The sequence below is a fragment of the Chiroxiphia lanceolata genome, chromosome 18 (assembly GCF_009829145.1).
Source record: "Chiroxiphia lanceolata isolate bChiLan1 chromosome 18, bChiLan1.pri, whole genome shotgun sequence".
In the NCBI taxonomy this organism is placed as follows: Eukaryota; Metazoa; Chordata; class Aves; order Passeriformes; family Pipridae; genus Chiroxiphia; species Chiroxiphia lanceolata.
This window is the reverse complement of record NC_045654.1, coordinates 13,672,923-13,700,384: the sequence shown is the minus strand read 5'-3', so window position 1 is coordinate 13,700,384 and position 27,462 is coordinate 13,672,923. Positions and strand designations below refer to the sequence as shown.

The 27,462-nt window shown below is 45.5% G+C and overlaps 1 protein-coding gene across 15 annotated transcripts in view; it reads right to left on the bottom strand.

Moving 5' to 3' along the window:
• Positions 1-4,400: 4,400 nt before the first annotated feature.
• Positions 4,401-27,462, bottom strand: part of FBRSL1 (fibrosin like 1) — a 509,379-nt gene continuing 486,317 nt past the window's right edge. For 8 of the 15 annotated variants that reach the window (XM_032705864.1, XM_032705869.1, XM_032705868.1 and 5 more), the window contains 10 exons: positions 25,256-25,491; positions 23,098-23,148; positions 18,673-18,744; positions 18,066-18,104; positions 17,147-17,218; positions 15,734-15,866; positions 12,523-12,600; positions 10,663-10,746; positions 9,427-9,661; positions 4,401-7,414 (listed from right to left, as the gene is read on the bottom strand). In XM_032705864.1, coding sequence (XP_032561755.1) covers positions 6,181-7,414; positions 9,427-9,661; positions 10,663-10,746; positions 12,523-12,600; positions 15,734-15,866; positions 17,147-17,218; positions 18,066-18,104; positions 18,673-18,744; positions 23,098-23,148; positions 25,256-25,491 — 2,234 coding nt within the window. In that variant the 3' untranslated portion in view covers positions 4,401-6,180. Of the gene's footprint in view, positions 7,415-9,426; positions 9,662-10,662; positions 10,747-12,522; positions 12,601-15,733; positions 15,867-17,146; positions 17,219-18,065; positions 18,105-18,672; positions 18,745-23,097; positions 23,149-25,255; positions 25,492-25,583; positions 25,745-27,462 lie in introns of all 15 variants that reach the window. The other 7 variants (XM_032705866.1, XM_032705879.1, XM_032705870.1 and 4 more) reach the window with 6 other exon arrangements.

Sequence of the window (27,462 nt, the reverse complement as noted above, 5' to 3'; positions counted from 1 at the left end):
CCGTGACAGCAGTGCACAGCTTTTAGGCTTTTCAGGGCCACCAGTGGTATGTGCTGAGAGGTAAGGTGGATTTCTTTGAAATGGAAGCCATAACAGTATGTTTTATGGCACTACCACCTCCCCTGACCAAAGGGCCTTTGTGCAAATCACCCCTCAGATGAGGTTCCCTTGTCAGACATTTTTCACTCTCAGTACTTTCTTAGATGTCCATTAACAAACCAAAAATCCTGAACCACCTCAGTTTTGGAAAAAGCCCCATAAAATTAATCCCTTTTCCTTTGTTCCCTCCACAGGAGGAGGCTTTTTTATAGCACTCAAAAAGAAAGAGTTTTGAATAATGAAACCTGAAAGCTTCCCCAAACTAGTTCCCCAGTGCTGCGTTTCTCACTGGCCAGCACTTTGAGTTTGGATTTGCAGAGTTCTTCTGCTTTGTAATTTCCTCTGAGTGATCCCACCACCTCCAGCGTGCCTGGGGAGCATCGCTGGGCTCTGGTTCTCCATCGGCTGGAAATGCTGGAGAGAAGGGGAGGCTGCGGTAGGGAGAGGAGCATTTTTGAAAAGCTGGTCACTTCCTTCAGCGTCTTGACTTGTTTTTCCTTTTCCTGAAATAATAATAATATTTATTAACAAAAGTGTTTGGATAGAACTGCGAGCAAATGCTGCAGAAGAGTTAATTTCAACTTTGTATGTTACAACAACAACTCTGGAGAGCAGCTGCAGGACCCTGCCTGCCCCTGCTGAGCAGTGCTTTTCTTCCAGGGTTCCTCCTGCCACTGGTGTGGGGTGTGAGCTGGGCCCTTGGCTCCTTTGGGTGTCAAACACATCCTCTGCTCCCCACCCTGGCGTGGAGGGAGATGGAGGCCTTCACCCCGCTGCGGGCAGCTGCAGTTCGCTGCGTGAGTTCCTATCAGGAGCCAGAGGAGGAGGATGAAGCTGGCTGGGTTTTGAGTAGAAAAATAAGCCCTGTATTTTTCTCCTTTCAGCTGTTTATCAAGGCTCAGGCAAAGGGCCTGACACGGCCGGCGCAGCCGTGATGTGTGTGACACACGGGCGGTAATGAGGGACCTGCTGCTGAACGGCCAATTGAGCAGCGGAGCTGCCTGGTGGGGGTATCTCTATTTTGACACATCCTCGCTGAGTGAGGAAGAGAACAAGCAGAAAATGGCTGATGATAAATGCAGCAATTAGGGAAGCTTAATGGAGCAGAAGGTTTTTTGTGAGAAGACAAAGAAATTGCCGCGCCGACACCTGCAAGGAGGTCCCAGCCGCTGCGAGGGAGCCTCCAGCTGTGCTGCAGCAGCAGGGGCTGGGATGAGGGGAGACGACCTTTATACTTCACACACGCATCCCTCAAAGCCCTTGGAAAAATATTTTCCAAGTTAAACTTCAAAACATCATTTGATTTTTCTTTTCCCCCATTATGTTCAGAAACGGGAGCCTGTAATTTAGGCCCGCTTGCAGCCTTCCCCCGCTCCCTGCTTTTCATTCTGCTTCACATAATACCCTGCGCTGCTGGGAAAGGCATTTTCCTGACAAAGTATTGATCTCGGTGGTATGAAAGAGCTGGGGCCTCAGCAGGGGGGTGCCATCTCGCTGGGCACAGATGGACACGAAGGAGATGCCCTGGACACGGCTGCCGTGCCCACAGTGACACCCTGTTAAAGGCTGAGCCTGGCGCCTGCCCCATTATCTCCAAAGCACCATGTTCCTGAGCTAAGCCCTGGGCTACCACCTCCCCAGGATTTGGACAAAAGTGCTGAATTTGCTTGCCAAAGCCCCATTTTTCTTTATTTCCTTAGGCTCATGCAGAGCAGAGGGGCACCAAGAAGCACTGGGGAGAGCTCTGTAAGGGGTGCTGGCGTGGGGACGCCCAGGTTTTGGCGACGGGCGATGCCATTTTGGTCTCTCACAAGACCATTACCAAAATTCCCCAACACTGCAATGCAACTGTTTTCCTAAGACTTTGGCAAAAAGGAATCTCCTGAAGGATGTAAGGGAAAGGCTTCCCTTTTTTTGCTTGGCACAAGCCAAAGAAAACACAAACCCTGTTTTCCCCACCGCCGAAGGCTTCCCGGCTCCAGCCTGAGCTGCACACCCCTGCTCTACCTCTGCTCCCACTCTGGCACTTGCTGGCCTGTCCGAAGCACAGCTGGTGTGTCTCACTCTTCCCTAAGCTCTCAGGATATTGCATTCCTGACTAGTTGGCTTCTTGTCTTTCCCTCCTCTGCGCCAGGGCGATGTTGGCGCTGCAGACCTGGCGGTGGAAGCTCAGCCTACTGCCGAGTCCTTGGGCTCCCTGCACCAACCCTCTGTCTAACTCGAGGTCACCAATAGCTAACTCTAAATATTTATGGTATGGACACGAATGGACAATTCCCATATGCTTATTTTAGGCAATAAAGCTGGCTTTTTAGGGAAGCACTAGAACTTTTTGTCAAGGAACAGTTAATATTTTTGACAAGTGATCTGAGGATTCGTTACAGCTTTACAGACTGGCTTTTTCCCTCACTCCATGATATCCTGGCTATTTGTTTATTTTATTGACTGGTCCAAGACTGGCCCCCATTAACTGAGGTGGCTGCACACATCTCCTTCCACCGAGCTGCAGTGGCCCATGGCATTTTGGACAAAAATAATGCAAGTGCATGCACTGGTCTCCCTCCTTATGGCTTCCTGAGTGTCTTTTTAAAAGCAGGTTGCCTAAGGCAAGCAATGAGCCTTCCAAATCCCATCTTCTTCCTCCCGCCATCATTTGTTTGCTAAATTCCACCCTTCCTCTGTGACTGAGGGAAGTCTCTAGGGAGACAGCCAAAAGTCGAATAAAAATGGTAAAAACGGCACAAAATGAAAGCTGAACAGTGGTAAAAATGCCTAAAACCCAGGAAGTCCTTCTGTATCAGTTCTTTTAGCAGAAGGCAGCTCAGCTGGGGTGGCTTAAAGGAATAAGGCTGAATTAATTAGTTTCTCTGTTTAGGTAATAATACCATTAATCACGATGAACCATTTTGTGAGAAGGCTGATACTTGACGCTGCATAATTCCACAGGAATCCCACTGTAGTACAGCATTATTGATGGGTCATCCTCTGCAGGCGTGAGAGCAATGCCTCCTAATACAGCAACTGGCAAACCGCTGATTTTCTTTTAATATTCAGACCACCACCCCATCAGTCATGATGAATTCTTCTGGCACCGGGGTGGCTGCAATAAGCAATCCTTCAGGAATGCCAGGGGAGCATGGCATTGATTTAATGCTCACTTTTTAAATAGTACACAGACCAAATGCTTCCAAAAGGTACGGTTCATTTTCGTTTTTTTGTTTTTTTTTTTTTTGAAGTTTGCAGTAACAACCTCCTTGCTCACACTTACCCACATCAGGAAGATGCAGCTATGGACTCTAACAGAGGTTAGGGAGGCTCATTTATGCACGTCCATGTTAGTGGTGGTGTCAGGAAAGATCCCATGTTGGACACTGGCACTGGGAGAATTACAACCCCCCTGAGCCAGCATTATGAATATCTTTCTGCTGAGTCCAACACGCTTTCACATCCACCATGTGTTCTATGTTCCTCCAATTTCAGCTGGGAGAGCAGGTGCTGATTTTTAATGCCTATTTTGTTTTAAGCCTCCTTTCATGAGATTAAGGACCCTGCTATTTTATTTCATTTTATTTTTTTATGCTCAGTAATTTAGTCACACGCAAACTTACAACCAGAAGCTGTAACATGCTGTTAAAGCACAGTCACCCACCGTTAAATCAGTCCCTGAGCACGAGGGGGGCTTGGGGCACTGTTCCATCCCCCTGCAGATGGCTGCTCTCAGCCTACGGGAAAAGCTGGGGAAGCAAATGGGAAGGCAAGTGGAGAACAGTGCTCGAGGCGAGAACCTTCCCGGAGCGATGCCGGCAGCGCGATCCCTTCAAACGAGCTGCTGCACAGGGGCTCTGCTTCCTTTTCTGTCCTTCTTCCCCCCCCTGGCAGCAGACATGGGAGCAGCCCACGGTGTGCAGAGCCTGAGGTGCCCCAGTGTCGTGGGGTGAGAAGCTGCAGAGCCAGGGGAGCACCGCCCCACTCCCCAAATCCTGATCGCCACAGCGGCGGCCTCCGGGCATCCGATGGGCCACGGTCCTTCTGCCGGGAAAGATTCACAAGCAGAACCAAAAATCCCTCTCCCAGCACCAGGGAAAAAAGATTCACAAGCAGAACCAAAAATCCCTCTCCCAGCACCAGGGAAAAAAGATTCACAAGCAGAACCAAACCCCTTCTCCCAGCACCAGCCCCTCCTGCCAGCTGCCTCCTCCCAGCCGTCAATAAACCATTAGCCTCGAGTCAACAGCGCTGGCTACGACACACAAACACTCAACTGCCTTTTTCATCCAAAATCAATGTTGTATTTATCTTCATTGATCTACAAGGAAACTGAATGTTTAAAATTACAGGGGGTGCAGGGGGGAGGATGGGGAGGGGGGGGAAACAAGAGTTACAGAGCCAAGAAAATAGTAGCGGATGGCTGAATTAACTAGAGAGAAAAAGCCCAGGATATATAAAACATGGACACTGAAAAATAAAATAAGGGAAGGGGGGATGGTACAGCAAGTAAAACATGGCAAAATTTACATATGGATGAAAAGTAAAATTGGAAATAAAAAATAAATCATGCCAAAAAGCAGTTCAAGGCAGAACCACACTGAAACAAACATTTGCTTATGGTCTTCATGTACTATAGATAATATATCAGAATTTCTTTTTTTTTAATCAACCATTAGACTTTTTTTTTTTTTTTGCACTCCTAAAATTCTACTTTGTCTTGTATACAGATTCCAATAAGAACACTGCACAATTAGCACAAGGGGTCCACGGAAAATTGTCCTTGCTTGCCAGCGATCCTGCCCACAACACAAAAAAAGAGAAAAAAAAAAGGAAAAAAAAATAAGGAAAGGGTCTGCCGCATGGTACTGTGCCAGTTCCATCTGCTTTTGCCAGCTTGAAAAGTAGGAAACCAAAATTCCCTTCCAGGAGCGTGTGTGTCTCTCTCTTTCCTTGACGAACTGTCCCTTGTGTTTGTACAAAAAAATTCAGTCTCTCTTTTTTTTTTTTTTTTTTTTTTGTTAAACACAAGCATCCTTCTTCCTGTTCACATGCCATTGCCATTCTGTCTCCAGAGTTGCGAGTTGGTTGTTTTTGGGTTGTTTTTTTTTTTTTATTTTTTTTAAAACCTTCCTCCCCCCAACATCCACTAAGACCTGCCTCCGAGTTCTTGCATAGTTGAAGTATATATGCCGTACTTAGCTTTCTGAGTGTGAATTTCTGACTGTGACAAGAGTATGAGTTGTAACCATGTTAAGAAATAACCAGAGTGGTTCTAGAAACCATTTTTATAAAGTTCTACCTATGTTAAGAATTTAATATTGGTGTACATTTATATTAACAGAGTATTTACAGTTTGTTTTCTTTTTTTTTCTTTTTTTGTTTAAAACAAGAAGTCAAAAAAAATTCCTCTTAAATTTCTGCATAATATAATAAGGCAAAAAACAAACAGTTTTGTACATTATTATTATTATTAATATTTTAATATATATCTGTAACTTCGGTTCCAAAGTACCAAGGTAAGTGATCAATTGGCCTCAGAAGGGAACCTCACAGTGGACTGTAAAACTACAGTATTTCCATAAATAATACTTTTAAGAAACCCTGGGTATTTTTTTCTTAAGGATCTGAGGCCTTTAAAATGCAAATTTAACTAAAAACAAAAGCAAAATTTCTTCTCTTTTTTTAAGTGAATAAAGAGCACAAAATTAAAAAAAATACAAATCCATTAAAAATGTTTCTCACATTTGGGAAAAAATGTACAAACTTGATATTCTCAACTCATTTTTTTTTTTTAGCACAGAAACAAAAAACAAAACCAAAAATCAATACCTATATATTAAATTCCCATTCTCAGCAACCTTCTTGTTGGAAAGTCCCCAACCCCGTTATTTATGGAAATGTGCTTAACTTCTACAAATTTTACATTAAAAAAAAAAAAGTTTACAGCAGTGCATTTTGTAAAAGGTTTGTTGGGTTTTTTTTTGTTGATTTTTTTTCCCTGTTTGTGGGTTTTTTTTGTTTGTTTGTTTGTTTGTTTGCTTGCTTGCTTGTTTTGTTTTATGTACAGGTGAGTTTAAAATTCAATGTCGGGGACTATCGTGCCTCTACTTCTTTGGGGTTCCTAGAGGGGGAGTAGTCCCTGGACTCTGAGTTTGTGAGTGGGGTAGTCCTGCGTGGGGAGGCAGGTCTGGTGCTGCTGGCTGGTACGAGAGGCGGTGGCGCGCTCAGCGCTGCGGTCGGCGGGTTCCTGTTTAAAATCCCGTTGTGCATGGCAGTGGATGGACTCAGTCTGGGGTAATGCATCCCGCTTAAATGAGGCATGAAGGATGGCACGTGTGCCAGGTGGCTTTCGATGGGGGACGAGTGCAAGTGGTGCATTCTGGCACGCTCAAGTTCTTCCCGTAAGTGCAAGCGCTCCCGCTCCTCCACTTGCCGCAACCGCTCCTGCTCTCGGCGGGCTTCAAGAAGGTTCTCGTGGTTGTAGTCGTGTGGTTCCCTGTCTCTGTAGGATCGCTCGTGGTCATAAAAGCCAGAGGTGGTAGGAAACCTATGGATAGGATCCGTCCGGAGCTGGAAGTCCATTCGACGGTGCAGGTCTAAGCTCCGGTAGGCATCTCGCAACGGGTCCCGCATCGGGTCCCAGGAAAATCCAGGATGTGGCAGCCTCTCTCTTCCTGACAAAGGGTTCATGCCTATAAGCGGCGTCATCATCCTGCTGCGGTCCAGGACATTCATGTTGTTCATCTGGTGCACGCTGCCCATGGAGATGGGCATGGAGGCAGCCATTGAGTGAGGCAATGATAATCCATGGAGAGTAGGTGGTGGGGGATGCTCCACTGACCGGGAGTGCTGTGAAGGCTCAGACCCTACCACCAGCACGTCACTGTCTTCCTTCCTCTCCTCTTTGACTTTGATGTCATTCTTAATCTTCTGGAGGTCGCTGGGAAGCTCCGTCTTTCTCTCCATGTCCTTGCTCATTAGATTGGTAAGCTTCAGGCTCTCACTTAGTGCAGGTTTGCTGTATGGGGATACAGACTGGATCACTGGCTTTGTGTTGTCCTCAGAGGGTCTCTTTTCATGGCTTGGAGTTTCCTTCACCGGGGAACGGCTCTCTTTGATCTTGTGTTCTGCTATGGGCGGCTCTCGCAGCCGCTCCGGGTGCTCCCGCTCGGGTTCCTTGGACCTTTCCCTCTCCCCGAGGCTGACCTGCCTGATGGCATCGCTGGAGGTCTGGCTGTTGCTGCGGATGAGATTGCTTATCTGATGTGTCACTGGAGCTGATGCCGGTGAGGATCTGTTTGAATGTCTGTTTTTATCCATGAGGTCTCTGCAAAAAGAGAGAGAAGGTACATCCTTGGTTTTGTGTGAACAAACATACCCGCAACGTGGGACATGCACAGTGCTGTGTCCAGCTGTAAACTTCCAAGATTGCTTAGAAAATAATTTGGAAAACTCTCCTTTAGCTATAGCTGTGATGCTACACCAAAGGACATGCACTACCTGCCTTTACATACTACATAGGAAAAAAAAAGTCAAATGTCCACAAATTTCGGACTAGACGGGGGATGTGTTTGAAAGAATACTATATTCACCCTAAGAGAAAGACCACCTCACTGGGAAATGGTGGGAAAAAAGAATTCTAGTCAGCTTACTTTAACTTTAAAAATGCCTACTGTGTGTTCATGTATACATCTTGCTGCCAGACAATGATCTTCTCAGCTGTAGAACTCTTAACTCAGGTTTCTTTCCTAAAACATGGATCCAGGCACACAAACCAGGAGCCTACAGAGATGTATGCAGGTCCTTCCCAAGACAGCCATGGCCACTGGAAGCACCCATAAGATGAGGCTTATTTTCCCTGGGAGCTGCAGGAGTTTTTGCTGTTGGCAGTTCTTGCAGGTAAACCAGGTGCTTCAGGAGAAACATCCATGAACCTGAGTAATCGACCTCTGTTTCAAGAGGACCTGCCATGATGAACAAGGGGTTTGATGACAACGTCCTCAGTTCAGAGAGGCACCAGGGTTTACGTTTCAACTGCACCTCTGTCTCTGAGCAAGCCAATTAGTCACAGTTAATCCCACCTCTTTAAGAGGGGAATAAATAATGCTCACCTTCTAAAAGCACTTTGCTCTGAATGAGACACACTTCAAATGCAAAATATGATGATGTGATTGAGAGAACTGCATTATGCAGCTGAGAGGCTCACTGACACCTACGTTTTAAGCTGGGTTTGCTTTCCAGAGCTGTAAGACCTGAGTACTGAAAGCTGGAGGTGTTTTGGGGAGCTGTGTAAGTATTTATCTCTTACGATTACATTTGCTAACCCAGATTTCTTCCTCTGTGGACGTCGTGATTGCTGGTCAAGGATGTGGTCTATGAAAACCATGACCAAACAGGGATGCTGGGGACAGCTTAAGCTGAATTAAGAGAAATGTAATAGAGCTGTTAACCCCTAGGTGAGCACTCTTGAGAGTAAAGTAACCTTGGTTTGCAAATGAATTCCACTAGAGCCAAGAAGGGAGCTTCCTATCCGTGCAAGGAGTGCCAGAGAATTTAACATTTGAAGCAAGATGATTTTCAGCCTATTGCTTCCATGTAATCTTGTTCACAAGTACTGCCTGAAGATCTCATTAAAAGCACTCCAGGCAAGCTATGAACCCCCTAACACCAGTCAAGCACACACATCTAAGACTTGCAGGCTGTTATTGCCTACAAAGAAGTAGCCTGTTGGAGACAACTGGGCTCTGAAATATAAAGGGCTTCACAGCTTTAAAATCATATAACTGGAAGCTAATGAAGTAACTATAGCCCAGGTGATACAGTCCTGTCATTGTTAATAAGGGTTTGCCTACAATGCAATTTTTAAGATCAGTTTTGCTAATGGATTCATGCACACTGCTCCAGATACAGGCATTTGCATTTTTACCTCGTTAATGTCCAGCTAACATTTGAATTCATCAGCATATCTGTACATTAATGAGAACTATGACTGTCTCCAAAGGACCCATCACAATGCTACCCTTCATGATTTCAGAATACACAGCAATCCTAAAGCAGCTGCATTGAAAACAGCCAAGTATCCCCTGAAAACACAGCAACACACTCAATTCCTCAGCCTGGTGCTTTTTATTAACCTACTGGCAGGGACTGGCTTATTTCCACAGAGGAAAAATCCTAAAAGGCAAAGAGGTTTTTTTTTCCTTTGTGTGTCGCTTGTGCTTATCTGAGGCAAAGGCCTATCAGCTGCTTTTAAGGACAAGCAACACTTGAGAAAAATTAGAAAAAACATAGAGGAAAAACAGTCCCAGAAGGAAGTGCTCAGAAGCCCAGGCTGCTCACCTCTCTTTGTCTCTGTCGTCCTTGCTCAGAGAGAGATCCCTCTTCTCAGGCTCCCGCTCCCTGTCCCTGTCATGGTTTGTCACCGAGGAGCTTCGCTCCGAATCCGTGGGCTTGGGCCACTGGGGAGGTGTTGGGAAGGACGGCGGGGTCCGGTGGAGTCTGTTCCATGGCTCGTGGGGATTGTTGAAATTCTGCAGGTTTGGGCCATCTTTGTGGGTAAAAATGTTGTTGTGAGCTGGAACAGCGGCAGGGGGAGGAAGAGTTAAAAACAATTCAAAGCCAGGGATTACAAAGACATTTTTCACAATACTAATCACAACCAGAACTGTCCTTTCAAGACTTTTTAATGGCGAGGGGGAGCTTCTGGCAAGTGGACACAGATAATGCCAACAGTGGGTGTAAGATCCACCAGCTCTTTTAAGGCTGTTGGTGGAGGAAGCTCTAACCATACATCTCAGTAACTCAGAGACAACTGACAATGCCCAGCTTCTCTTCTCCCCCCACCCCAGGCAAGGGTTCCAGCACAAAAGCAGTATTTTTCCTCAGCTCCTCTCACTGGCAGAAACTTTAATTTCTGGGTAGTTACAAGCAATCAGCTGCCTGCAGCTGAGGATTCAGGGACGTTTTTGTTAACGAAACCAGACTATTTGGTGGTATGTATGCGTGTGTATAAACATAGAACTTGGCTGTAAGGCTTTTCAGAACAGTCACTTGATTTTCCTCCATCCATCTTCAGCTGATTCCTGTTGCACCATGAGATGCATAAGCATACTCTCTTATGTGTGGCTCTCAAGCATGTTTTGCCTACAGGTAACATGTTTTTGAAGTAAAATTATTTTATACAGGCAATTCAAACTTCAGACAGTGGTTACAGAGGAGGTCTGTGTGCTGAATGAGTATCAGTAGCTGTTCCACTATGCGTCTTCGCTGCTGAAGGGTGTGACTTTAGGTGCCCACAGGGTCCCAGAGCTCAGGGTCTTGCAGCTCCAGCACCTCTGCAAGCACACAAGGTACCAGCCTTCAGCAGAGAGGAGACAGAGCACAGCTACTGATCTCTGTGACATGCAGAAAAGCTCCCACCGCAGAGACCTGGAAATCTTAGGTGCAGTGTTTTCAGATAGGAGAATGGAGGTTAGGAATTAAACTTCTTTAAAAACTACCACCAGCTGCTGTAAATATTAGCATGTGGCTTTTCTGGAAGGGATGTTTGTCTGCAGTAACCCAGCCAGTACTTACTCAGAGCATGACTGCCTAATCCTCCAAAGGCATTGCTGCCTAAGTTCCCAAGGCCGCTGAAGGTGCTTGACCTGCTAAATGGATCTGGAAAGGCAAACAGGGATTTAGCAGGCATTTAGCCAAGAATGTTGGAGAATGAAACGCACCCCTCCCCTTCTTAACGGTCTGAATCCAAGTAGGATTAGGCCAGACTTTAAGCTGATCCTTCTCATTGCAAGGTTCTTTGCACAGAAAATTCCCATCATGTTAAAATGGAGAAGGGATTCAGTGCTCACTCTGCAAACAGGTGCTGTAATAAACTTTTGTATGCCAGTCAGAAGCGAGCTAGAAATTAAGGTCTAATAGCTGAAATTAGGGTGGCTGCTGCTGAGCTATAACTCTCCTTTCTTATCAGTACTAACAGCAGAAGCATTGCAATTGCCTCGAAAGAAGAATCTCAGCAGGCTCCTCGGCCAGCACTTGAGGGGATGCATTGTCTTGTTTCTACAAACAATTCCCTACTCTTTTTGTAATATTGCATAGAGACAGTTCTAAGCTAATTGCTAATGACATCCATCCTTATGCCAACTAACTTTGCCCTGTTTGTGCCAAAATCCTCTCCCATAACAGCTTCCTTCATCCCAGTGGTGGTGGGAATAACAGCACAGTCTTAGAATCTACTACAACAAAGGAATGGGAGGTTTGTATCCTTCGAGGCAGAAGATTTATCTTGCCTTTCCTAGCCAAGTATCTGACTATTTGGCTATTGGCACTTTATAAACAGTCCTGCCTTCTTTTTTCCCCCCCAGTAAATGTGCCCATCACCAGAAGAGGTTCCTCTCTGAGAGTATATAACCCGACTCGGGTTTCTCCAGAGACAGCTATGGGTTAAATCTTACCAGTGTACTTGTTTTCTTTCCTACTGCTCTCTGAACAACTCCTCCTTCTGCCCACTGGTTCTCTGATTGCCCCTTTAAGGTCTTTAATTTGCCATGTTAGAGGAGATGTGTTGCTCTCCACTTCCTCGCAGGTATCATGATATTTAAAATATCAAGGCAAATGGCACAAATAGCTTGGATCTTTGAGCAAACAGCTATTTGCTTATTTACTTATTTTAAAATAGATGTTCTTGCCCTTCCTCTTTGATATTAAGTAGTTGAGTGACTCGGTAGAGATAGTTAATTTTGACAGAATGTTCAGGAATTGATGTAAATCTGGGTATTTGCAACAGAAAAAGAGTCTACTAGGTCATGTGGCACACCACATTTACTGATTGGATGAGTGTTACTAAAACATTAATCAACAGAGCTTGAACTTTAATTGGCAATGAGCTGCTTGCGAGCTTCTAAAATGAGGAAATTTGAGAAAATCAGGCTCTACTTACTGCCAATTAGGAAACTGAAAGGCTGGCAAAATGTGCAGAACAGCTATTTGCCAGGAACTGTTCCCTGAACTCTTTTAAAGAGCATAGCCAAGAACTTTCATCGGTGGGAAATGGTAGGGGAGGAGCCCAGTTGAGGCTGCAGCTTGTCTGAGGTACCTTTGCATAAATTTCCCCCATTTCCTTGGGCACATCCAGCAGCAGAGAAGGGCTCTGCAGCTCCCATTTTGGCTGCTGTGCAGTGCCCCAGCAGTGACAGAGGTGACTGCTCTGCAATGCCCTCTTCTCTTGCAGGAGAAGGTCTGCCAATCCTGCCCCTCTCCTCTGGGGGACAGTGGGGGGACGTGCTGGGAGCTGGCAGGGGTGAGGAGCTGGCCAGCCTCTGGATCCTGAGGCAGTCTAAGCCCTTCCCTCCCGCAGTGCTACAGTGCAGGACCACACTGGAGAGCCAGGAATGGGTCAGAGATATAGAGGTGAAGGCAGGGTTTACTTACACTTACCTGCCAAGTGGTTTGTAGGCAGGAAACTGCTGTGGTGAGGGGAAGGACCAAAAGGGGTGGTGGCTGGATGTGTCGCACCTGTGAGAACAAGGTCCCTTTTTAGTTCAGGAGCAAAACTCCTCGTGCACTCAGAGGCCCTGACATTCAGGAACTGGATGCAATGGCCAGATTTAAACACAGCAAAGGCAGGGGAAGACCCCAAACACCAGCTGAGCAAGCAAACAGGCAGGATTTCTCCAAGAGCCCTATGGAGGAGCCTGTGGGCACTAGGAGGCAGGAGGAGACCTTGCACTGAGTGCTGTTGCTCACCTGTAGTAAGAAGGAAGCAAATCTCTTTGTCTGACATTTTCAGTCACTACTCTGTGTTTACATTAAAAAGGGTCAGCTCAGGTTATGGACCCAGACAGAAGATGCTTGGAAGTGACTGATTAGAGTCTATATGAAACACCAGTTAATGACAGGCACGCAGGGAACATCAATCACGCCTCTCCCATGGGAGCTCCATCCACGCTCTCACATCTGTCTCTGCATCCACAGGCTCCCCCTGTGGTATTTTTTTCCCTTTCCCAGACAGTGCTCATTGCCATGGTGCTGTGCTTCCTCGTGGGAAAGGAACACCACTGCTGAGCAAACCTTCAGATGCTGCCTGGATGCAAACACAACTTCTGCCTCCCTCGCAGAAATCAAGACCTGCCATACCTGTGCACTAACTGTCTCATTTTGTTAGAAACTAGTAATTCCACATAGTGGCAGAAGCAGCGTTTTCCAGAGGACATGTTAAGTCACGTGCAAAATAGACCAATGTCTACATAAAGCTTTATAGTGCTTGTCTCATATACTTTGTTGGTAAAAAGTTAACTTCCCTTAATACTGGGAAGAATACCAGGTAAAATCCAGCAAACACGAGCAGCCACATGTCCAGAATATGAGCAGGCTATGAAACTGGAGAAGGAGACAGAGCTCTGTGTCCCTCACCAGCTTGGGCACCTCAAACCTAAGCAGCCAGAAAATGAGTTGAGGAAACTTAAGAGAGATCCCAGCAACGAGGCCTATCTAGTACCTATCTATAAACATTCTGACTGCTCCAGTGCTTCAAGACGGATGGAGACTGTCATCTTTCTAATCTTTTAAGATTTCAGAAGGTGTATAATGGATGAGAGATTTCTTCAAAGGAGACGGCTTACAAACTCAACTACATGGGCTGATAATAAAAAATCCTCTGGAGGAAGCCGGGAGCAGCACTGCAGGCTGTCAGGCAGTTATTAAATGTAGCGTCTGCCAGGCAGCCCAACATCCGTCCTGGAGACAGGTGGCCCTAAGATAACTTATGTCTCCCACAGTAACCAGGCAATGCAGCAGAACCAATGATTCACACCAACTGCACACGTGCTCGATAAGGTGAAGAGAATGCCTCGGATATTGCAGAGTAAAAGATTTATTCATCTCTCTATTACAGCTGCAGTGTTTGCTCATGTTGATAGCGCTCTTTACCCAGATTTACCGTGTGATGGCTCTTGTGATTAATACACTCACGGACAAGTTGCTCTAAGGTTGTTTATCTCTAGTGAAAGTTTTCTATTAATTTGTTTTCTCTAATGTTTCTCTTCCATGCTATTTCCCCTCTTGCTTTTGTGAATGAAAAGCTTGCATCTTTTTAGAGAAAAAATTCCAGATACCAACTGGACCGGTGCTTTTCTGCCTGTCGGGGTAAAACTCTGCCCAGAACAGCCTTCAGTAGCAAAACCAGGCATGAAATAAGGTCCTTGTAATGACAACACAGGACAGACTGAGGACAGTGATAAGGATGCACCTGCCACAGGAAAACAGCCAGGAGTTTGTAAATAAGCTGTGCTTATGCTTCCAAGTAGGTGCAATAAATATCCTGGCCCTGTACTATCCAAGTACCTTTATAGAGACCAAAATACAGGGTAGCACCCTAAGATGTAGAGCTGGCACCAGCACTGATTATATCTCCTAGAAATGTGCATTTGATGCTTAAGAATTTCCATCCACAGACAGAGCAGAAAGACAGACTGAAGCACTGGTGGAGCTCCTGAGAGCTATCTGACATCTGTATTTGAAACTCAGTTCTCACAGAAATTTCAGTTTGATCCTCCTCTGTTGTTCTTCTGTCATGTTTGGGACAGAATTCTAACCTCATTCATCTCAACAGCTTGAACTAAAGCTGCATATGACCATGTCTGCACTCAGGGTGATTGTGCAATACTGCATCATAAAACCAGAGTAGCACTAGGGAAGAAAATGTCATTATTCGCCAATTAATTACATACATAAAGAGCTAAGTTACATCTCATCAACTGATACAGCTCATTCAGAACACAGACTTTAGCATCTCAAGCACAGAAAAAAAAATAAAGAAGTTGAGGGAGATAGTTAAGCCTGAGAACAGAATGAAGCCAACACTTGGCATCTGGTAGACAGATATCCATGTGAATCCACAGTGACCTCCTAAACCAGAATGTCAGAGTTGCAGCCTCCCATGGTCAGAGCCAGAGAGAACAGCACAGTGGAGCTTACTGCCCTTTGGTAACTGCATAACTGTAATTACTTCTCCAATTGATCAATGTGAACTGTATTAAATTCTCTGGGGGTTTTTTTGGTTTTTTTTTGGTTTTTTTTTTTTAAATTCAATATATACCATTTTAAGCCCTAGAGTTTGCTGGACTTTGTAACACATAGGGGAATTTTCTATTTAAAAACCAAACACTTCACAAATACACCTTCTGTGATATTTTCAATGCTGTTATTGAAGTTTTCCTTTTACAAAAAAACCCTTGTTTTCAGAAAACAAACAGAAACTTGGTGAGTGGAGGAGCTGAGAAGAACATGGCAAATATAAAAGCAAGAAAGAGACTGGGGCCACTTCCAATCCTGTGCAATGGAAACATTTTCAAGTGTTTTGTCAAAATCGCTTTTAAAAATCACTCCATAGCCTATTAATCAGGCACACAAGAACCAGCTGCACAGACAGGAATGTAAGCCAAGTGCTGCAGCTCAGTGACGTGCAGAGGATCCTGCACTGGAGGTGGTGGCAGAGCTCTGGTCACAGCGGTGGCCAGAGTGTCCACACCCCTCTGAACCAACCTTGCCTGCTCCTATTTTTGAGGCATGTGTAGCTGTAGGGACACACGTGACATATACTGACTGTTTCTTGGGTATTTTTTTTCAACGAGTAATGATATTCCCTTACCTGTGGTAGAAAACAGAGGCCTGGCAAGATCTTGTGGGTAATGGAAGCCTGGAAACACTCCAGGGGCGGGAGGTCTGCTGAACAGGTCAAGTTTACCACCTATCTCTAGCTTGTGGGGATCCAGCTGCATTTGCTGTCAAACGATATAAAAACAATCTCGTTACACACTTCCTTTTTTATGGGAGAAAAAGAGAGGGAGTAAAGGCTCATTCCTCCTTGGCCCTGCCAGGGAGAGTTAGTGAGAGTGACAGCCGTGTCTGGGGTCACACAGCCGTGCTCCCACAGCATCTGTGGGGCCATTTCGCTCCGCAGCCTCTCGGCTGCCAGCCCCATCCACATGGATAAGGTCTGAAGTGATCCCAGCCCCCCAGCACACACTGGAGCACAGAACATGATACACCAAGTGTTCTGCACCCCGGGATCAGTCGGTGCTCTCAGCCTGACAAAAATTACTCTGCGGGCAGAAAGCTGCCGACACGAGTCTGGAGAGCTGGGTGATGGACTCGTCTGTTTTGCTTCTCCAGTTTGAAAGAGAGAGACGTGCCCACACTGTGCCCTTCCTGCAGCTAGTACAGCTCAGTATGCAGGCAAGGGGTAAAGGACAAAGCAAGCCATGAGGCTCCTCCAGAGGCTATTTTTATCCTTACCCTGTAGAAGTGAGCATGGCCAGGACCACACCTAAGTCACACAAGTCTCTCAATAGCCCAAAAGATTATATATTTGCTTATAAAAATACATGGACATACCCCACTTGCAGAGGCACTGCTGACAGTGTACCTACTTAAGCACTGAATAGTCTTCATTAATGGAACAAAAAAACTACAGCAGGGGCTATGAAAAAATAAAACCTACACAAACTCCCTTATCAGCTACTCCTCCTGCCACAAGAGCCTGTAACAGCACACCAGAGTACCTGTGTCCTGTGACCTCTTGAATTTTAACCCCCTCCCTCTGCTCAACATCACAGCAGTGCAGGAAGCCCCACAACCCCTAACACTGGAGCCATCAATCTCCTCCCCTGCTCTGTGCTTTGTTAATGTGTTCTTCACTGTATCAGCCATTTCATTACCTCCTCCACGGGAGGTACTGGTACAGAAGGGAAATGACATTAAACGTGTGTGCTTTGTAAAGAAGATGGACTTGGGGAAATATTACTCTCCCCCTCACTTTCTTTGTCTCTTTCTGGCCATGCACTCAGTATCTACTGCTCATTCTGCCACCCTTCAACTCAGCTCCTTTGCCCTTATATAAACTTTATGGTTGCTACAATAAATGTTAAAAGAGTGTAAGTATTAGTTAATCAATACAGGCAAGCTTGAGAATCACCACAGTAACTGTTTCCTGCCCATTACTCACTAAATACAATCTGTAAGCTAAAAGACTTGGCTTTGTTCCAGAGACTGTCTGAATTACCTTCATCTTTTGCTGGTGATGGTAGATCTGCCAGGCGATCTGTACGTGAACCGCACACCACTTCCCGGGTTTCTGCAATGGAAAGCACAAGAATTTAGATTAATTTATACGTTAGCAATCTACATCAGACAGAACATTTCATTTCCCTCACTGTCAACCAGGCAGCTAAGCAATGAGAAAGGCTGATTACTGAAACGGCACAATGGGTGATCAACATCTTCTTCTGTACTGCAGCAGATGATGTTTAAATTAAGAAGGAAACAGGAAGAATGTGGGCTATCTTCCTCATCTCATGGACATCTGAGATCCCTGCCTTGTTCTTTCCTACTTGCACTCCCCACATCATGAACTGAAATGAATGGCAGCAAAGAACAGTATGCCATGCTTAAGAGAAAGCAACTAATAGTTCACAGTTCTGCTTCTGAAAAGAGCCCTGTTCATTCATCCCTGCTGCACTGCAGGCTAAGTCATGCGTGGTTATTATGGCTACTTGCTTTTGGGGAGGAAAAGGGTTCAGACAAACAATCACCAGGATGAGCAGTGCCACAGCTGAACAAGTCACTGTTTTCTGCTGAGCTGTGGTACTCACTGTAGGGTGTTTATGTGGAACATCAGAGGCACATTGACCTAAGCCACCATGAATCTGCTCACTGGTGAATGTCTGCCCATGGCACAGTCATTTATTTCTGTGACCCTTATTTCATACTGTGAACTATTAATGCACATAAATAGATGCAAAATAAGGCTGGGATTCAACCTAAACGTTATTAATCAGAAGCAGCGAAGAGCTAACGATGACATTTTGCTTTAAGTGAAGGATTAGCGTGAAATTTTCTACTGGACATGTTAAATTTCAAAAGCACATGCACAATACTCAAAGCATCTGTGTATAAATATGTATATAAAATCCCCCACAAACCTTACTTACTCTTACTGGAGGCCTATAAGGGTCTGACACCTATGGAAAAAGCAGAAATAAAACAATCAGTCTTTCTAAAACTAGCCAGTGTACAGAAAGGTGGGGAACTTCCTTCCTCTGAACAAGTAAAAGCATTTAGAAAGCAATGTTCCACAGAAGTCCCCTGTGACATGGGAAACCTAAAAGGCTTAAAGAAGGCTTAAAACTTCTCTTTCATTCCTTGAACCAAACTCAGCAGAATTTTATGATAAACAAAGCAGCTTCATGCCAGCAACTGAACAGTGCCAGTGCTTTTCTGAACCTTGTAATCGTTCTGAAATGGAGCACATAAAACTACTCTCCGAGCAGTGCTTAGGGGAAAAGATATTGAAGGGGTTTCCTGCCCCATTTCCCTGTGACTTTGTTTAAAGAAGCCAATACATCCCTTTGAATTTATGACTGGTGGAGGCTACTGTCTCACCAGAAAAAGAAACTTCTGTCCTGACTGCATGTTCCGAGTCTGGAGGCCAATTTGGTCACCAGCTTGCTCTCCCTTTTCTTATGAGCAATCCCTATGTTTACTGTAAAGCCAGATAAGCTGAAATGAAGGTTATATATTGTTGCCTACCCCTGGAGTCTTCTGCAGCAGCGTATGGTGGACTGTGCCTGGTCTACCTGCTACATCAATAGGGTTTGAAGTCTGAAAGACAAGAATAGAGCGTGAATAATACTGTATCACACCAGCAGTACATTTAACATCTCTATCTGATGTTAACAGCATTAATTAGGCCATGTTTGCACTGTGCTCTGAGCACGCATGTTGCTACATTAGTGCTAAATGTTATCTCTTACTGACAGCCAACAGCATTTAACCACCATGTCATCTGATATTATTCAGCAGCAGCAACAGTATTCCAGTAGCACCCCTAAGCCCCACTGAAATCACACCCCGTTGTGCTATGCAGTGTGCAAGTGCATGGGAAGAGACAGTCCCTGCCCCAGAAGCTTAATCTTTAGACAAAACAGGCAGGAGGTAGGAGAGAGGACAAGAGAGGTGGCCTGCCTGCCTCCCTCCATGTGTCAGCAGCAGCCAGTACAGCACGTCAGGAATAGAACACTCGAGCACATCCTAGTCCCATGAATATTCCACCACTGGACCACGGCCCCTCTTTGACTGGGGCCAGGTAACACAATGCCTAAACCAGCAACAGCCCATCTATTTGCTTGGACAACGGCAAAATGAGAAACCTTAGAAGTTGCTTGTGGGTTCTTTTATAGCTTTTGCATTGTTTACCCCCATCATTTTCCAGTGAGAATTAAACACCTCATTGAATGAATCCCTGTTCCTCCTCCTCCGGATCCCACCTGTTGCCCTGCCCTAGATGATCCCCAAGAACTCATTTATCTTCTCCCCCTGGCATTCATCCATCTCCCACTCCCAGAGCTCCTGCACCTGGTGCCTGCGCACAGCTGAGTGTGGAGGGTTAAACCTCATCCCCCAGGAGATTACTTTGCTCACATTTTAGGTCAAATTATAGTAGATTTCAAAACAGTGCAAGGCAATGAGTATATCATGGGCGTGGGAGGGAAGATAGGTTTTCATTTGTCTAAGGCTGGTAACTTCCAGGACTCATTAAGAACAGAATTCTCGTGTGTGTGTGTAGGTAAGTCAATGCACTCCCCAGGCAAGAGCTGAGCTCTCAGGGCCTCTCTGACAGCTGAGGTATATATAAGGTGGCAAATAAGTTACAGCTATCATACAGGCAAGAGCTTTAAGATCACAACATGTTAACGCGCATGGTGTCATCCTGTCCCTTTGTCCCCCGGAGAAAGATGTGAATTGCTTCCTCCAGCAAAGTAAATGGAATACTTCTGACCTTTTCAAGTTCTTAGCTCGTGAGAAATGGCTTTGGGAAGCTCACTGAGAAGTTCCACCCGTCAGCCTGGATTTATGTTGCAGTGGACTGCACAGCTGTAGGCACGGACACGGGAAGGGGAAAAACAAAACCACAGACCTCTGCTTTGGAAAGCGAGAAGTGCAGGACTCCAGCGTGCCAAAACCAAGTCATCAGGTCTGCAGTGATCAGGAAGGCTTAGTCAAACAGCTTGGAGGCAGAAAGCATGGAAAAAGGATGCAGTAACAATAACTGGAGTGGCTCTGCCTAGCAGTTGAGCTCTGTCTCCTCTAGGGAAACTGTAAAATAATGTGCCAAAGTGGCAGATCCACTTTTTTAAGCTATCCCTGTCTTTTTCAGATGTTAGATTGTATGCAATACAGCACAGTCCAGAGATCAAGTGATGTCAGTGATTAACCACGGCACCAGAGTGTGACCTTGCACTGCTTAAACTCAAGCTAGCAATCCTGTTGGATGTATCTATCATTAAAATGAATGCAAAGCTAGTTATAACACAGCACTAGGAACTGCTTAAAAATGTAAAGGGTCTGTGCTCACTTTTCCCTTCTTGCTATGTTAACTGCTTCTCCTTGGCCTAATGGTATTTACAGTGAGGTGGAATCTGAGCGCTCTAGTAATGAAGATGGAGAGCAGAAGACCCTGCCATCGGTGTGTACCAGCAGCTCCTCATCAAGAGGAAGCAGCCTTATGGCAAAACACAGCCCTAGCAGCCTGCCAGCAGAATTTGGCACTTCCACCTTATTTGTGCAACTTCCTTTTCTTGGAAGATCGAGTTCACACCCTGACAACTCGGGGTCTGTAGGGATTCCCCTGGCATCCCTTGCAAGAATTACACTGGCAGACAAACTCCATCAAGGATGGATGTGTTCTGTCCCTCTTCCTCCCTCTGCTTTGATGAACCGATCCTTTTCTAGGCCTGCAGCCACACACACAGAACTCCATTCGGTGGCACTGAGGAAATGCTCCAGCTTCCACTAAAAACATTTAAGTGAGGGGGGAGGTTGTAAGAAGCCTTATTGCAGCAGTTGTTAATTACTGACTTGCACTGACATCAGGGAGACTGCTTGAGGGAAGCACATCCCACAGATCTGCCTGGCATGGTTATGGAAAACACCTTCCAAATGCAAACAGGAATGGCCTGGCTACTGTGCTGGTCCTTCAAGCCTTTCTAACACAGGCAGCAGAGCTCTATGGAAATGCAGTCCAAGATAAGAAATCTCTAAAATCACAGCATGTGAGGAAGCTAAACATGTCACCTGACAAGGAAGTAACTGCTTCATTTTCAAACAAATACTGTGCAGATAAAGGCCCGTTTTTTCCTTGTTTGGAGAGATTTAACAGTTCGCACATTTTATAAATAGTTAATAAAAAGAACCATGTCTGGGAGGGAGAAAAAAAGCAGTGCAACACCACAGAATTCACCCAAAATGGGGGTTATCATGGCAACATTTCCAATGCCAATCAGTGCTAGTTGTAATGACATGTTACAGCTGCAATGCACCTTTCAAACACATTATCTCAAAGAAGCTGCAGGCATTAATCAACCCTTATAAAACCCACTGCAAGATAACCTTTATAGATGAGGAAGCTGAGGAACAGAAGGTTTTAAGCGACTTGCCAAGGTCAGACAGTGTGGGGAGCTGGGAATAAAAATGCAGCTCCTTCAAATTGCTCTACCCATTTAGAGCAGTCTCTCCCTATTGTTCCACACTTATGCAGTCAAATTCTCATTGCTTTTTTTCTGGGAATAATAACACAGTTTATCTTTGCAATCTCAGACCATTAGATTTATAAAATGATTTTGGGACTCATCGGTCTATTACGAGCTGTAAATGTTTCAATCAAATAAAGCACTGACTGTGTGCTTCTCCTCCAGTTTCAGCTGACCTCCCAAGTGAACCACTATATCCTTTTCCAAGGAAGGATCTGTAGTGCCAAGAGAAAAATTTCTGCTAAGTGTGGCTGCTTTGTGCAGAGGATGCTCCCAGTTCTGTGGGGTGATCGCTTCCAACCTGGGCTGCATTTCTGCGGGTTAAATCAGTGCTACAAAATCACCAGAGACACCACTCTGAACACAGTTTCTCTCCCAGCAAAAGAACAAAGCCTTCAGAAGAAGAAGTTTGTACCTTCCGGTTTGAAATGCTCCTGAGTGGACCCAAAGGGACCTGAATGTGGAAGCATGGGTGGCATTCCAGGCATTGCTGGAGGATAGGTTGGAAAGAACTACAAAGAAAAAGAGATGCTTATGTCACAGGATGACTTGAACAATAATGGAGGTAGGTGCCAAGCCTGGCACATACAAAAATAGTACTGTGCTGAGCAAGTGCCACAGTGAAAATACACGCTGAATTTGCTTTCAAAATTTTTAAGAGCAAAGCCAAAACTTGAAAAATGCACTCATCTGATGAATTTTCTAGATAGTGCTGAATGAGTGTGCCTTTAAAATTGTGGACTATTGCAGGAAGCACAGAGCATAATTTGGGGTTTAATGTTCCCTTTTCGTAACTTTGCATTTTCTGCAGTTGCAAACACATCAATCCTGTTTTGAAATGTGACTTGCTTTAATTTTCAAAGCAAAAAAGAACCACAAGATGCTGCACTGCACTCTAACCACAGGCAACATGCACACCACCTTGTAGTTGTGTTTGTAGGCTGGGTTAAATTTTGCTTAGGGCCTCTCCTGAGCACATACAGCAGTTTTACAAGTCCCAAAACATGTAGTTTTTGTGCTTTGGAGCAGTGGGGAGCACCAGGAAGAAACCACCAGTCTGACTTACTCCTGTGACCTGAGCAAAACCTTGTGAAAGAGCCATGCACTCCGGGCTGCTGCACTGGGAGAAGCACCAGCTGCAAAGATACTGCAATGACCACTGATTGAGCAATTCCTGCGCATTCCCTGCCATCCCAGGCACAGCCATACAGAGCCACAGCAGCAAAAATGCAGCAGGACAAGAGATTTTAAAAAAAAATTAAAAAAGCCCAAAGGAAATTTCGTACCTTAAAAAGATAAAAATCAAGACGGAAAAAAGAGCTTTAGGAATGAATGAACCAAAACACGACTCATCAACTGAAAACAAGCAAAAGAAGAGCAAGCAGAACCACTAACAAAGAAACCAACTGGAAAGGTGGGCACTCACGTTGGAATGTCGAAAGTAGGGGTTGTCTAATTTGGGAGCGTACTTGTCAAACTGGAAAGAAAAGAGAAAAAAACAGAAAAGAGGTGAGTTTGGTTTTGGCAGTAGCAGACACATCAGCATTTCAACACAGACAAATAATCATGGCCCGTGTGCACAGCATTGAACAGAGCAGAACTGACTGGTTATTCCACACTCGCTCATCGGGGAGCTCACTGACTTCCCAAAGCTAACAGAGGAGCCCCTGGGTCTCGCTGGGTGCTGCCAAGGCTCACTGCAGAACCCTGTCTCAGGCACTGCATGGAGAGCTTCCTTCACTGGGAAGAGAGCAGTCCTGACAGCAGCACAGCAAAATGTGGGGAAGTTCAGTCTAGATCTGGGATCTGCCCCTGGATCACTGAACTAGGTCACAGACTAGCAGGTGCGGACACATTTTCGATTAGACACCAACATCTACTGTGGGGCAGCCATTACCAATTCCTCTTTTTCTGGGTTTCCTGTAAGAACCAAAATTGTTTGGGAAAGGGCTTAATTGCTTTAGATGCACAAATCTCGATATATTCCCCTTCCCCTGCAAAAGGGAGAGTGCCCCAGAGAAAAGGTGATTGCTAACCTTTCCCATTCCAGCATGGGGTTTTACCACCTCCATGTGTGTAGTCTGTGCCCCATTTGTCTTGTACCATCTCAGAAGCAAAACCAAAGCACAAACACATTGCATTTCTGAACAGCATGTACATTCTGCTGGGGAGGAGGGAGTGGGAAGAAGCAGGGAAGGGAGCTGTAGGACCCCATGAAAAGCTGCTTATTTGGCAAGTCAGCTGCTGTTTCACACTCCTCTATGTGCAGGAGAGTAGATTTGTAATTTCATTAATTACAGTTATTACTGGAGCCATGTCCCCTCCAGTGTAAATACCATAAATTACCAAACACATGCAGCTGTAAATTTCAACACTCCTCTCTGGTGTTGGGATTAGCAGCCCTGATCTAGTGGAATATAAGAAGATGTGAGTGAAATATAACAAAATAGCCTTGCAAGTTGTTTTTGGTCTGAAGGCTGACATCAACGGGCACGGGTTGGAGGGAGGGAGCTGTTCACCAGGCTCGGGTATCAGAGTTTCTTAAATAACACAGGAGACTTCTGAGAAAAGATTCAGGATTGTTTTACACAGCCTGAGAAAAGAGGGAAGGTGTTTACACATGAGTACATTGAGCAAACACCTGGGGCTGGATTTTGGGTGGATGATATTGCTTTTAATTGTCTCACTGCTAAGCAGATTACAATCCAAGAATGTCATCGGGCAGTCAGCAGTGGGAAAGTGAGAAACATTATGCTCCTTGAGTCCTTGGTAGTTCTTCCCAAATGCTGCTTTGGCTGTTGCTCCTGGCATTTGCCAGCCTTAACAGAACAGGGTTATTTCTTCATTTTGGACACAGTGTGAAACAGAGGGGGGGAAAAGCTAAATCTTGTGCTTTCAATCTCACAAAGTAATTGCCAGAAATGGGGAGAGAGTGCATTTTAAAGTACTGACAAAATCCATTTGTAGCACATCTCTAACAATTTTGTAACAGCTGCAGCAAAGTCCTGTTGTGTTACAAGCAAATTCAGTGACAAAATACTTATTACACCGTCAGGAGGATCTCTCCCACTAGAACCAGCCACACACAAATTAGTGGTTGTTGATGCAATTAAGTAATAAAATGCCAAAATCGATACAGATTAGGAATCAGGAGGAAGAGGGACAAAACTCGTATCGGACGAGATGCTGCACTGTGGTGAGAGCTCTGGGTGAGCCAGCACAGTCTGCCTGCACTGAGCAGTTGTGGGGAACGTGTCTGGGACTGGAAGCCACCCATCTTGTGGCATCTTTGTTGGTGACTTTTGGTGTGTCATGGCAGCTGGCTCTGGGAAAGGGGGAATAGAAATACACACCACGACACACGAAAAGGAAACTAAAGGGACTCCGGACTTGTCTCGTGGGTGCTGTATCTGCTCATGGGTAGCAGCATGGGGGACCCAGAGGCTTGGTGTGGATGGAAAGGAGGTCCCTTCAGGAGTGCTGAAGGATGGGGACAGCACGCCTGGCTGAAATGAAGAGGGCTGGGTTTTGTTTGACAAGAGTGGGTTAGGCTTTTTGACCAGAGATGCTCTACTTATCCTCACATTTTGGGCTGGGGTACGCACCATGGGAGGTGCAGAGGGCGGCATGAGCGGCGTCTGGGGCAAGCTGGATGGAAAAGGAGTGAATGTGTGCTGGTGGGTGTGTTGGTGCTGATGCGTGTGTTGGTGCTGGTGAAACTCCGCTCTCAGCAGCGGCACCGGGCCAAGTGAGGCAGCGGCCCGGTCCGAACTCTGAACCAAAAACCGGTTGTTCAGCTCTTGCCTGAGCAGTTCGTGATCTAGAGGAGAGAGAGAGAGAAAAAAAAAAAGACACAGAGGCCCGTGGGCCTGTGAGTACCACAAAGACGGAGGAGAAAGAGTCAATATTCACCTGGCATTCCCTGTTTCTGCAGGTCATGCTGTGGTGGTTTTCTACGTGAGGACTCATTGGTGGAGGTAAGAGAGATGCCTGTGACAAAGTACCAATCAGAATCCCCGAATGAGGCTGGCAATACATGATTGGTTGGTTGAATGATATCAACAGGCTGGTATCTAAAGGCAAGAGAGAACACCATGAGTCATCACAGCAGAAAACAAAACACGAGAACACCGTGAGGCAGCACAGCAGAAAACACGAGAACGCCGTGAGGCAGCACGGCAGGAAACACCGCGGGGCACGACCTCCGCCCGGCCCCGCCCGCGCACCCCGCCCCACCCCGCCCCAGGACACTCCTCCTCCTCCCCGGCACCAAGGGGTCTCTGTGATCACACCTCGGAGCTCTGGTCCCACACCGTGGTGGCCGGGCCTTCCCGCACCAGAGAGGTGCCGGGGATCCTCGCCCCGCCTGGAGGCCAAGAGCTCGCTCTGAAATGAGCCATACTGACCTGCTTCTGCTGGAGGGGAGACCCACAGGCAAACACACACGCTGGCAACACGTGTGTTATGTGTGTGTGTTAGGCCCTCTAAGCTTAAGAGGTAAAATTCTGACAAGATCTACAAGTGAGGTAACCATGGATTTGGGCGGTTGGAAACTACCTGCTCGGACAGCCATTCCTCAACAGATCCTCCCCCTCTCCTCAGCCCCAAGACATGCACACAGTGACCAGAAACATCCATCAAAATCGAGGCCTTCTTTGCAATAAGCGTTTTTTGAGACATTAAATACCGAGCAGCCCTTTCCTCAATTTCTAACAGGCTGTAATTCTCATTTTTTGTCATTGCCTCCAGGATTTTCTCCTGTGAGAAAATACAAAGGAGGAATCAGTGGGAAGAGGAGAAACATTGAACTGGCTCAAGATGTCATGAAGGTTGCAATGACTGCTGAAACAAAATGTTCCATCATATGATGTGGCCTCTTCTCAGCATCTTCCTCTGGAATAAAAACTTCCACTGAATGTGAATGTGGTTTAGGGCAGTGGAAGATACCAGCACTTTAGAAATTAGGTGACTGAAGACAATAAGGACCACTGTCTACTTGCCCAAAATGTCTGCTGGTATCAATTAAATCCATCTGTGGCTTTGCCTAAGAACTTCAAACAGGGATCAGCACTCAACGTTATATATTTTCTAAGCAAAGAGCAACCTGTGCCCAAAGCTGTGGATGACAAACACCCAGTCCTGACTGACCTACTTGCTTCTGAATTTACATGAATCCACTTCTTTCAGTGTAACACCCCTTTCAAACTACAGCTCTGAATACAAAGGGGCAAAAGAACACCTGCACTTTAAAGTTTTATTTCATGTTCTGCAGGGGTTTCTTTAAGTTCAATTTTCTACAGTAACATTAGAAATGTCTAAATCAATCACTTTCTGAAGTGATGTGGTTAAGATCTTTAAAAACAGGCACGCTGATGGGGAACTTCAAGGTCTCTACTACCACTTAGAAGCCTACATCCAATCGAAAGTCACATTTCAAAGCAAATTTTGGGTGCCTAAGTCATTTGCTTTTCAGTAATAAATGTACTGCTAAGAGTAGGTACTGTGTACTGCTACAATCATTATAATAATTCAAAAGCAGAAAGTATATATACTTGTGATACTGAGCCTAAGGCACTGGAGCAAAACAGTCTATAATGGGTTCTCCTTGGATTGAGCAAATAAGAAAAAAACCCCACAGGCTGAAAGCACTTAGGTCCAAAACCTAACCTCTTCAGAGAATATGAGTATGATTTCATGTGTGCGTGTGTTTACGCATTTAAGTCTGGCATGACTTAAAGAAACTGAATCCTTCTCTTAGCATCAAGATAATCCACTTCTCTGGAGGGAGAGA